We start from the raw sequence: 12,782 nt of genomic DNA on the forward strand, positions 1-12,782 counted from the left end.
TGTAGCCTGATTTTGAGGGGCCTTTTGAATTCATGAAGAAAATAACTAATTTACAAATCCATAAAAAAAATATTAAAGAAGAAATACTATTGATCAAAAAAATAATATTTCTAAGATTTAAAATCTTATTGTGAAACAGGATGCATAACATATTCTGGATATCCTGGCAGAACATATTAAAACACGTTAAAAAAACACTCTATTATTGAAGAAACGAATGAGTTAAATTTGAGTTGAAACCAAATTCATTTCTTAGTCAAGAAAACTCCTATTTTAGTACTAAAAACAGGTAAATGCGAAAAAAGAGGATATTGTTGGGAAATTTTAGTCTCTCCGCGTACTACGATATCCACAACTTGGAAGCCAACCCATAATCAATAAGATATAAAACAAGTACAATCAAGAAGAAAGAATATCGAGATTTACGTGATTCGGTCGACTAACTTCGACCTACGTTCATGGGGAAACATTAATATGAGAAATCTACTATGTATCAGGGAGAATTACAAGATGAACCTCTAATTTATCAACCTCACGTATATAATCAACTCTCATATTCTCTCCAAAGCCCTCTCCTTACAATCTTTTGAACAGACAAAGACTTGGAAACTCTCTCCCAATGATGTAATCTTTTACACGGACAAAGATTACGAAACCCTCGCCTCTTGCACAATATTCTTGAGTTAAGCACGTCCTCTGCTAACCCTAAATTATAAGACTATTGGCTCTCTCTCCTCTCGTTGGTTTTTCCTCCAATAATAGAAGAATATATATATAGAAACCAAAACTCTATCTCTAGCCTAACTTCCTAATTAGAATATGATTCAAACTTCTAACCATGATGAGACCCAATCTCCTAATCATGATATATAGATCTCTAACCCTATCTAATTCTCATGAAGTTATACAAAGGATCAAAGACATAATCCCAACAGATACCACTAAAAATTTTCAAGAATTTGAGCGACACAAAGCGAGCTTTGGGTTGATGCGGTTGATTCCTTCTCATCGAATATGCGAAAAAATTATGTTATATGTTTGAAAAACTTGCGGTGAAGATAAGATTCTTTCTTCACAGGCAAATCATTGACTTTCTCTAGATCCCTGTTTAGACTTCTGAGGATCCAACGTCTCCATGAACTCATCAGCCACGCATACTTCCATGACATGGAATTGTCATGCACATGCCACGACTTCGAATTGGCTCATAGAATGCGTTGCTATACATTCAGGAAGGGATGATACGAGTCAAAGTCGGACTTTTTTATACCTTCACAAATGAAAATGCCGGCGAAAAAGTACTGTTGAAACATTTACATTCCCTTTACCAATCAAGCTACAAGAGTTCAAATCAACCAACTAGTCAACAAGATTGGGCATTCTAGAAGAAGCTTATAATTCAATGCAAGAGTTGGCGTGAATATTTCGTAGCATAAGGTCTAAGTAAGAATCAATTGCAAGAAAGAGAAAGGATCTGTACTAGCTAGCAATTCAACTCATGAATTTATCACATTTTATGATAAAGACAAACAACTAATTCAGAATATACATACAATCTTCCAAACTCTTAACAACTTCAAATCATCACCTTGAACTCATCAAAGCTAAGCACACCATCACCATTACCATCAAACCTACATATCATGCTCATGCACTCTTCTATTGCCTTTGATGTCCCCAGCCTACTCAACATCCTCTTCAGGCTCTTGGCCGTGATATGTCCCTCTTCCTTCATCACAAACATCTCATATGCCTCTCTCAACTCCCTCTCTTCTTCCTCTGTCTCGCTTTTGTCGCCCACAAATTTAGCGAATTCATTGATATCTAATAATCCATCACCATCGGAGTCGCTGGACTCAACCACAGCCTCAGCTTCCTCGAGACTCAATTCTTGGCTTATGCTCCTCAACAAGCATTGGAGCTCCGATGGTGAGAGCTTGCCGTCACCATTGGCATCGAAACGGGTGAAGATTTGTTCGAAATTGGCCAAGTATGAAGCCATAACTTACACTTAATTAATGCTTGCTGAGAATTCTAATGAAGAGAAATGTTGAAAAGTTTTGAGAAGATGAGATGATTGATGCTTAAGAGGTTTGTTTATATAGAGAAGGATACGAGCGTGTCCAAGGGAAAGGGTCATATATGGGCGTTTGTTCAAATTTGGACTTTGTCTGTTTGATGCAATTCGTTAAAGAATTAATATACTAAAAGAGATGAAGGCGATGTTTAGAGTAAATAAGGGTTCGAGGTGCAATTCGTTAAAGAATTAATATACTAAAAGAGATGAAGGCGATGTTTAGAGTAAATAAGGGTTCGAGGTCTGTAACACGGAAGGATTAGAGCGTGGTCTTCTCAAAAGACAATAACTAAATAAAAATAAAAATAATAGGAGATAGATTTGTTTCGTATGTAGCTCTCCTCTCAGCCACATGGCTCATTAATGATTATAACTAAGTTAATAGGAGATAGATTAGTCCTACACTACTTTTCTCCTAAATCGGACTACAACTAAGTTAAGGGGTAGTTCAATAGAGAACATTTAAAAGGCTTTAGTTTAATAAAGAACTATTACAATTTATTTATTTTCACTTTTATTTTTATTTTTTTATTTTAATTAATTATTTATTTATTGACTTAGGAAAACTAGGTGTATTCTCACCTAATTTTTTCAAACGAAGGAAAACTCAAATAGGGCCACGGATGATTTTTTTTTGAAAGGGCCACAGATGATATTGGTCCCATTTTAGAGAGTTGTCAAACACACCATAAAAGGTTCATTTTTCCTCTCTTAGTTTTGAAAATTAATTTGGCTTTGTAAGTGAACATCAAACTTGGAGAGCTAGATGGTGTGGTAGTAGAAATAAGGTTTTTGCCATGATGCCCCAAAATCTTCTAGGTTGCCAAATTGTCATCTTATGGTGGCTTATTCTTCCGCTGCTGTTCCAAAGGCAGTTAAGTGTAGGTTTTGATCGTGGGACTCACCATGAATTCAGTACGGAATTGATAGGATCCAATCATGAGAAGTGACTGGATTCAATGCCCAGACACTCACTAGGATAAAAGGCTTATTGATAAAGGCACAGTGGATCGGGCCAAGTGGGAGGGTGGGGGAATTTTGTTGTAAAGGATTTTGGCTAATAAGAAAGACATCTATGTTGTGCGGCGGTGCAGCGGAATCCATAAAGTTGCCGAGAGAGAAGGCACACACAAAAATCAAATAAAAAATAACAGCACAAACTCAAAACATGAGATTTACGTGGTTCAGCAAGTTGCCTACGTCCATAGGGCAAGAAGGGAGGGGTTTCCACTATTAGAGAGAAAACACAAAATAGAGATTACAAATCACTCAAAAACCCTCAAATTAATCTCTCAAACAAAGCTCTCAACTCTCACCAATTTGCTCTCACAAGAAAGCTCGAAATCACCCATTATCCCTCTCAATTCAGAACAAATTCTGATCAATACAAAACCCTAAAACCGTGTTTCAATATATATCAAAACACAAACTAAATCAGAATAAGAAACGAAGCTCAGGCCCAAACTCGACAGGAGGCCGATCGTCGAAATCGTTGCGGTTGACCGACCAGAAAGACAGAAACCAAAAATCGATTATAGGGTTTGGCGGTGGACCGGCCAAAGTGCAGAAACACACCCTGTACTCGTGCATGTTTCCGATCGACCACCGAAGTCATCGCGGTCGACCGTATGGCCTCCACAATGTTCTCTTTGTCAATTTGCCTGAACTTCATCGTCATCGTTCCCGTTTCTACAATTCTCCACATCGGTAAAGTTTTTCCAAAACTGAGCCGACACCAACCAAATCAAACATCTCACTTGTTGCGTCCTGCACGAAGTGGAACAATCCACGACATCAGACTCAATTCACAACAAATCAAGAACCCAAATGAGAATGCGAACAAACTCCAAAACCGAGTGCATCAAAATAACTACCTATGTATCATCTTGCCCAATGAATCAAGCCTCGCGTAGTTTATCCAAATGGCCGCAAACAACCTCAATCAACTAGAAGAATTCTTAATCCTTCACCAACTTTTTGATCATCAACACTAACCAATCTGCAGCTGATCACGCCCCTGTTGGACTCAAAGTAAAAAGACAAACTCTCTTCCAAACTTGCATCTCTCCCCACCAACTCTGTCTTGGAGCTTAACCCCTCAACTCTATACGTAGAAGAAATACAATTACCAATCATAGAAAAATCTGACCTGTGTCCACCCACTGAACTCGAAATCTGATCCTGAACCTCTAGTTCCTGATCCTTAAACTCATCATCTGTATCAACATCAACTATATAATCCTCAAACTGTGTCATCTCAGTTGGAATCCCAAACAATACAGAATGATCTAGAGAACAAGGAGTAATCTCCATCAAACGTGAAGTGTGTTGGATATCATGTCCCCAAGATATAGTTTTGATGATAATAATTTATTCACTATGTGTATTGTTGTGCACTAACATATCATTGCAGATATCAACTTCAAATAAGCTTAAGATATGTGAACAAAAGTACAAGATGAGCTCAAGATAATATGAAGTAAAGAAGATGAAGTGGTTAAACATATACAATGTAAATTTTACGTTTTTTTACTTATAATTATTGTACAAATCTTGATCACTCACAACACATATACATACATAGTGTTTAGAACACAATAACACATGCTTAGTGTGTTGATTAACAATAGAAATCTCCTATGTTAACCATTAGAGTTTATAGTTAAAGAATGAGTCTCAAAATACTTCATTCATATCATTTTTAACCCTTAGTAGTCGACCAATAAGATTTATAGTCGACTACATGCACACTGATCAAAATATTAAGTTTTTACCATTTGACAGTGTAGTTGACTATTGAAAATAGTAGTCGACTACTCATGCCTTAGACATAATTTCAAGCTTCTGTCAAATAACAGTATAGTCGACTAATATACAATGTAGTCGACTACTTAAGACTTAGACAGATTTTCAAGTTTCTGTAAAAATACAGTGTAGTCGACTAATGACTATCTGTAGTCGACTACTAAGGTTAAATTCAATTTTTCAAGGTTCATTCAAATTACATTATAGTCGACTACTAGAAAGTATAGTCGACTACTAAGATTTGAATTTGAATTCTAGATTTTCTATCTTTACAGAGTAGTTGACCAATGACTATAGTAGTCGACTACTAAGAAAAATCCTGACTTCACAGAGTCTATTTGAACTCAGTGTAGTCGACTACTAGGAGTTATAGTCGACTACAAAGATAGTTTTTCTGATATTTCAAGTTTGAATTTGTGACTATTTGTAGCTGTTTTGATCCGTTAATTGGCTTTAAAAACTTATTTTTTCAAGGGTTACAAATAGGTTAGAAGTTCAGAAATTTACACCATTCAATTCTATCCATAAGCTTTAACATTTGTGCATTCTTAAGAGTTCTAAATTTAGATTTTTGCCTAAGTGTTGACAAAAAAGTGTTCTCTAAAATAGCCTTTTAGGCAATTTTAGGCAATTTCCTAAGGTTAAAATGTTCCTAAAGCCACTGGTGTACATCACTATACATTCAAGGCTTATAGGAATTGTGTTGTTGATTAAAAGAAAGTTCTCTCGGGTGTGAGAGTTGTGATCTCTTGTTGAAGAGATTGTGTGCAATTTGCATGATCTTGCAAATTGGTCAGATTTGTTTTTGATTTTGTATTAGTTTTTCAATATCATAGTAGAACTCTTAAGCTGGATTTGCTTGGGGACTGGATGTACACCGGGGAAGTGAAACCAGTATAAAAGCTTGTGTTTGTGATTAGAAATTTTTGTGATTGTTGCTATCTTTCTTATAATTTATAATCTACTTTGCATATTTTTAAAAGGAACACTATTCACCCCCCTCTAGTGTTTTAGTGTGTATTAGATCAGATCCTACACTTGGTATCAGAGCAAGGTGAAGGATGACATCATCAAGTACAACAAATACATCACAATTCAAAGAGGGACATTCTACACAGTGACCACCTCTTTTTGACAGCACAAACTATAACTATTTGAAGTGTCGGATGAAGATCTACCTTCAATCTGTTGGCTACGATCTATGGAACATTGTAAAGACGGAATTTACAAAGCCTACCACTCCTTACATTGAATAGACAATTATTCAAAGGACAAATGTAAATATGGACTATAAGGCGATAAATGTATTGTTTTATTCCTTGGACAAGAACGAATTCAATCGAGTGTCTACCTCTACATCAGCACATCAAATTTGCCACACTCTTGAGGTTACACATGAAGGAACTAACAAGTTAAAGAAACAAAATTTCTATTCTTGTTCACAGATTTGAACTATTTAAGATGAAAGGGAATGAATCCATCACGGAGATGTTCACAAGGTTCACAGATATTACTAACTCCTTGATTGAACTTGGCAAAGAATATACTCAAGTTGAGATAGTAAGAAAAATCCTAAGAGCACTAACTCCGAAATGGGAGAAGAAGACTACGACGATGGAATAAGCCAACGATCTATCAACTCTCACCTTAGAAAATCTTATTAGAAATTTGATGGTATATGAAGTTCGAATTGAAGATAGAAAGAAGGATGACGAACCAAAGAAGAAGAAGATACTTGCCTTAAATGCATCCTCTGACACCGATGAATCCGTCGAAGCTGATAAGGATATTGTAATGATTACTAACAAATTCAAACGATTTCTTAAGAAAGGTAAGTTTAAATCAAATAAATTTAAGAATACTAATGACTCTTCTTTGTGTTTTAATTGTAATAAGCCAGGTCACATAAAGAAGGATTGTCCGCTACTCAAGTCAAAGTCAAAGTTCACAAATTCCAACAATTTCAACAACTTCAAGAAGAAGAAGAAGAAGGATATGGCGATGACTTGGGATGATAGCGACGATTCATCCTCTTCCGACAAAGAAGAAGAAAGATAAGAATCCGCTCACTTGTGTTTCATGGCACAAGATGAAGTAAATGATTCTTTAGACAATGAAGAACTTTTAGATATTTTTAATGAACTTTATATTCAGTTTAAGGATTTAAATGCTAATTAAAACATATTAAAAAATGAAAATGATAGATTTAACTTAGAATTAGTTTCCTCAAATTCTTCACAAATTGAAGAATTAAAGGAATTAAATAACAAATTATTTCCTAAAAATAAGTTATTAACTGAAAAGAATGTCTATCTTAAATCTGAATATAACATTATGAAAAATAAAATTTTAGATTTAGACAAGAACATGGCTTCACTTAAACTTAAATATGAAGAGTTATTCTTAAATGTAAATAAGTTTAATAAAGGAAAAAAGACTTGAATGATTTGTTATCTTTTCAAAAGTCTTCTAGTCAAAATTTGGTTTAGGATATGTTCATAAGAAGTATGCAAATGTTTCTAGTACAAATCATGTATCATCTTCTATGAATAACAATGTTAGAAAATTCCATACACCATTAACAAGGAATAATCATGCTAAAAATAATCATGCTTTATCTATATTCATTTGGGTGCCTAAAAATGTTATTATGCATGAAAGAAATACTTATATTTTAAATTTTAAGAAAAACATATTCAATTCAAAAAATTATATTTATGTTAACAAAGAAAAACCAAATTCCAAGTGGATTTGGTATCCTAAGTGCTAATCCAATGGACCCAACGTAAAAGGGTACCAATGCTTAAATATCTATTTTTAGGTACCTCAAAAAGAAACGTGGATACTGTTAGTTCCTTTTGTTTTGATGATGATTTACAAATAATTTATATCTAATGTTGTTTGTCTTGTGTTTGTGTGTTGTATTTATTCTAGGCAAACAACGTGTTGGAGGATGGATGGAATTGTGCTTCAACGATCATATCCAATAGAGGTTGACGCAATAGTGGAGTGAAGCAATGCAATTCATGTTGAAGATTCAAGTTCAAGCTTTATCCGCAAGTTTACCAAGATAGAGCTTTGTTGAAGATCACAATCTTGGGTATATCTATTTTTAGGTTTTATATTATGTGTGTTAGTACTTTAAGCTTAATTACATACACACACATTTTATTGGTTTATATATATATATATATATATATATATATATATATATATATATATATATATATATATATATATATATATGTTTTGGTTTTATAGTTTACAAGTTTATAGAAATATGAAACCTATATTATTGTTTACATATATATACATGTTTTATATTTATCATTTTGTTAAATGCATATTGTGCAAAACTTTATTTTTGCATAATATTAAGTTTTTGGTTTATAGACTTAACAACAATAGTTTGTATCATTTATCAAGTCTATAAAATCAGTTTATAAAGTTTTTAAAACATGGTTTAGTCAATATGACAAAACAAGTGTTGTTGTATTTTCATGTTTTGGACTATTTTAAAAAAATGAAGAGATTTCTTATTTAGGAGGTGTTTTTTGAAAACCAGTTTTTGTAACATGCATATTATCATGTTTACAATTATTTCCCAAAGTTTTATATTTTTCTGATTTTATTTGCTATTTTTAAAAAAGGTTTAAAAATCATATTTCTGTTTCAAAACAGGCTGATAACCTGTTATCAGTCGACTGGTAAGTTGACTGATGACATCAGTCGACTAAAGTGTCTACTAAAAAAATCACCTAGAATAACAAAAAGTTTCTGTTTTGTTTTGGTCGACTGACTAGTCGACTGATATATTATCAAGTCGACTGATAAGAACGTCAGTCGATTGATGAGCTGGAAAATATCTCTAACGGTCAGCTCATCAGTCGACTGATGGAAGCCGTCAGTCGACTGATGCTGTAACGGCTAGTTTTTTCAGTCTATTCTAGTTTTTGGTTTTTGGTCTTTTTGCCTTGTTTTCTCTTGGCTTTGGGGTTCCTATAAATACCCCCACATATCCTCAGTTCTATACACACAAGAGAAAAGTTTTAAAGAGGTTTACAAGTTTTGTTAAAGGGTTTAAGTGTGTTTTTAAGAGTTTGTTTGTGAAGATAATTTCACAAGAGCTTGAGGAAGATCATCCATTGGTGTTTGGGCATTCAATTCTTCTCCCTCTCTCTCTTGATCTATAGAGAAGTTTTTCTTAAACTCAATCCTAGCTATTTTATACGTTTGAGCATAATTTCACATTAGTTTATATTTATTTTTCTTATTGTTTACACACACAACCATTGAGCTTATTGTATTTTCATACTTACTATAATTTGGGTTGTGGGGAGTTATAACAATTGAGAGTAAGCTTACATTGAGTTCTCATCCATATTAGAGAACATTTTGTTGTATCGAGCTTCATTGTGAGTTGCACATTATATTACACTTGGACACCGAGAGAAGTGGTTGGTGAGAGACAAGGTCGGTTCCGAGAGGAGTGTGATCGGTAGTAAAGCCTAGCGAGAGGTGGTAATTCTGAACACTTAAGGAAGGTGACACGGGCTAGTCCAACACTTAGAGGGTGTGAAGTGTATTTGCAATTCTGTGAAGTATATTAGAGTGCCTAATTGTGAAGTTCACCTTGTACTACACTAGTACACCAAGAGGAGTGTGTGGTGAGAGACGGGGTCATCCCAAGAGGAATGGGATATGTGGTAATACCTAGAGAGAGGTTGTAATTCCTAACACTTGAGGGAGATATGGGCTATAGACCAACACTTGAGGTGGTAGTTAGTGTGTTTACATTATGAGTGATTGTAAAGTTTTCGGTGAACTAGAAAACCGATTGTGAGGTGTAAACGTTTTTGGGTAAACGTTAAAAACCCGATGTGATAGTGGATTTCTCCCAGTGAGTGGGGAGCGGAGACGTAGGACGGAAGGTCCGAACTCCGTGATCATTTCTTGTGTGTTTGAGTTTGGCTTGTACACTTATATTTTATTTATCTCTATCGCCATTCTCTCATTGTTTATATTACCCACTATCTAGTTTATTTTGTTTGTGTTTATTTCACCATTGTGTTATTTGTATATCCTGTAGGCATCGGAAATTGCCTATAGGTCTCCACGAACAGCTCAGTGTTAAGAAATGACGATCAACGTCACCATCTGGTTCACAGAAGCTTGATTGATGTTGGTGAACGCTTGAAGTAAACTAACGAACTACGTGAAGCAACGGAGTTTCAGAATAACGAGACACGAACTGATCGGGAACCTCATATTATTCAGAAACGGCGAAATGCCCTTCGTGTCTCACTTATTCCACAGATGACCTAATCATTGAAGCTTATAGAACTCTTCGTCGGCTTTCCAACGCACTTCGAATCGCTCAAATCTGAGTTCAGACGAAGAAGTTACGGCGGAAACGATCAAACAGGCATCGAAAATGTCTCAGGCTAAACTAAGACACCTAAGGTGTCTCGGCCAAGGCCGAGACACCCTGGGGTGTCTCCAACGCAGAAATAGTCAGTTAGGTGGTTTTAACCACCCGAAACCCCCCGGAGCCTATAAATACAGCCCAAAGTCCTCATTTTTTTCGGATCTAGAATTTTGGAAGATTAGGCGAAGCCCTGCCGGATTAAAGACTGAAGGTGTACGAATTTCAGAGAGGAGGAGAAGAGATCGGATCGAGTTCTTCAACGCAAGAGAGAGAGATTCGTCAGATCTACAGTTTCCCGGATCCGTTCCTTAGGATTATCCCGTTACGGTAATCTTAAGAAGAGCGATTATCTCGCTTCGCAGAGATAAGAGCTACGGTTTTCTCGATCCATTCGCGGATAGACGAAGCTCTGCCCAATTTTTTAGCAATCAGATCTGATCGACAGTGGTCCACGGATAAACCCCGACACAGGCAAAGATCCCACGCAAGTAGAAGACCGATAAACGATCTCCCTGCGTTTGTTTGACAAAGTTGTAAACTTATTTTATTTTAATTGTATAAGGAGATCTTATAAAAAGATCAACTTTTTATTTTATTCGAGTTTATTGTGATGACTAAAGTTGTAATAGATTTGATAGCAATGAAAACAACAACTTTCATCGCAAACAAACTGGTGATCACAGTGGGAGCCAATAGCCTCGCTGCCAAGGTTGTCGTGCCGCAGCCAACAATCAAGATCCCCGTGGCTGAAGAGGTCGAATACGAGTTCGACCAGCAAAAGTTCGAGGAGTACATCTCCTCCTCCTCCTCCTCCAGATCCGCCTCTCCTGGCAAATGCAGGAAGTCTTCAGATCTGAAGACCCAAGAAGATGATCTCTCCGCCGCTGTAGTTGTTGCACTTTGCAATGATCCACCAGCATTCAATGAAGCCAAATTTGTAGATCTGAACTCCTTCGCGATCAAGGAGCCGACTGCTGAAGGCGCGCCAACTCTATCAAAGAGAGCACGTCAAAAGAAACGCCAACGCCTCACGCGCCAATTCGCCAAGGCTTTGGATCAGGTGGATAGACTCCATTACCAAGCAGATCTGGAGTTCAGAAAGCGCAAAGTGGCTAATCTGTCACCACGACCAGCATCGGAATCCTCCTCTCGATCTCCAATTAACGAATGTGTTCGTGTCAAAAGAACTCACTCTACTCTCGAGGAGTGAATCCAGAAGCATCGCGCCTTGCTTGCGCATGCCCGGACTCTTGTGCGAAAAACACAGGAAATGCAAAAGGAAGAGGCGGTTAAGAGATCATCAAGATCTAAGCAAGTTTGGATGCCAAAGATCAAATCAGTGCCTAAGGCAAAAGCAGGCGACGTTGCTCTCCGGCCTTCGTCAACTCCAGATCCCGCTCTTATTGCTCCCGCACCTCCGGTGAAGCTCTATTACAAAGTTGATCTCCCCAAAGCTAGAGTCCCATTAAAAGATCGCATCGTTTCTCCACCCGAGGATCGAGGAAAAGTGCCTGTTAAGGAAAGCTTGAGACCGTTGAAGGAGCTTCGAGCAAACATCCGGACTGGGGGTCGTACGCGACCTCCTAACAAATTAATTTCTACAACAGGCCGCTTGGGGGTGCGTGCAAAAAACCAGGAGCCTGTTAAGGTTTCACCCTCACGAAGGTATGATTCCAAACGTGTGACTCCTGTCGACGCCAACAAGGCAATGTTTACTCAGAGAAAAACGCGCCAGACAGACGAACGCGTTATACCTGAGAATTCATGTAAACAGCCGATAGGTTGCTCTGACTACAACGTCGATGAGTTGTACTATCGGGCTAGAGGTACGAATAAATCTTGAAAGAGAAGTACCCGAGAAGCGGACTCTAACTGTCCGTGTATCAAAATTATTAAGGCAGTATTATCAGCGTGTAGCTGCCCCAAGACCGCTCCACAGAGGGTCACGATATTTGAGAGGATCTCCAACGAAAAGGCTAAGTCCAATCAAAAGCGTCTCCGTAAGAAACGATCGGTCGTTCAAGGTGACGAACCCCCAGAGGTTACCATTAATATGGTTGATAAGGGAAAATCGATTCGACCTTCTAGCTCTGATCCGCTTGTATCGCATCGTCTAACCCGGTTACGATCAGGAACTATTAGACAAAGGGATTATCAGAGAATGCAGAGAGGTTTATCCTCGGATGATGAAGCATCAGATGCTAACTCGACAATTGCTTCTGATAATATGGTATCCAGTCTAGGACAATCCCGTGAAGTGTTTATGATTAACACCGAGGAAGTAACCAAAATGGTTGAGGAAGCCTTGGCCAAACAGAAAGAGGCATTCAAGATTGAGATGGAAATAGCTATGCAGGAGATGAGACAAATGCACGACCAACAAATCCGAGCCTTGTCGAATCAGCTAGGTGAATCTAGCCGTCGCAGCACTGCTAACCAAACAGGTAGCGATTCAGATATGGATGAACACAA

At 37.1% G+C, this 12,782-nt stretch overlaps 1 protein-coding gene across 1 annotated transcript; it reads right to left on the reverse strand.

The window, feature by feature from the left end:
- LOC109843763 (putative calcium-binding protein CML19) lies at positions 1,424-2,047 on the reverse strand. The gene has a single exon (XM_020412720.1). It carries the CDS (start codon positions 2,000-2,002, stop codon positions 1,577-1,579), a length of 426 nt encoding a protein of 141 aa, XP_020268309.1. The 5' UTR covers positions 2,003-2,047; the 3' UTR covers positions 1,424-1,576.

Source organism: Asparagus officinalis, chromosome 5, assembly GCF_001876935.1.
Source record: "Asparagus officinalis chromosome 5, Aspof.V1, whole genome shotgun sequence".
Lineage (NCBI taxonomy): Eukaryota > Viridiplantae > Streptophyta > Magnoliopsida > Asparagales > Asparagaceae > Asparagus > Asparagus officinalis.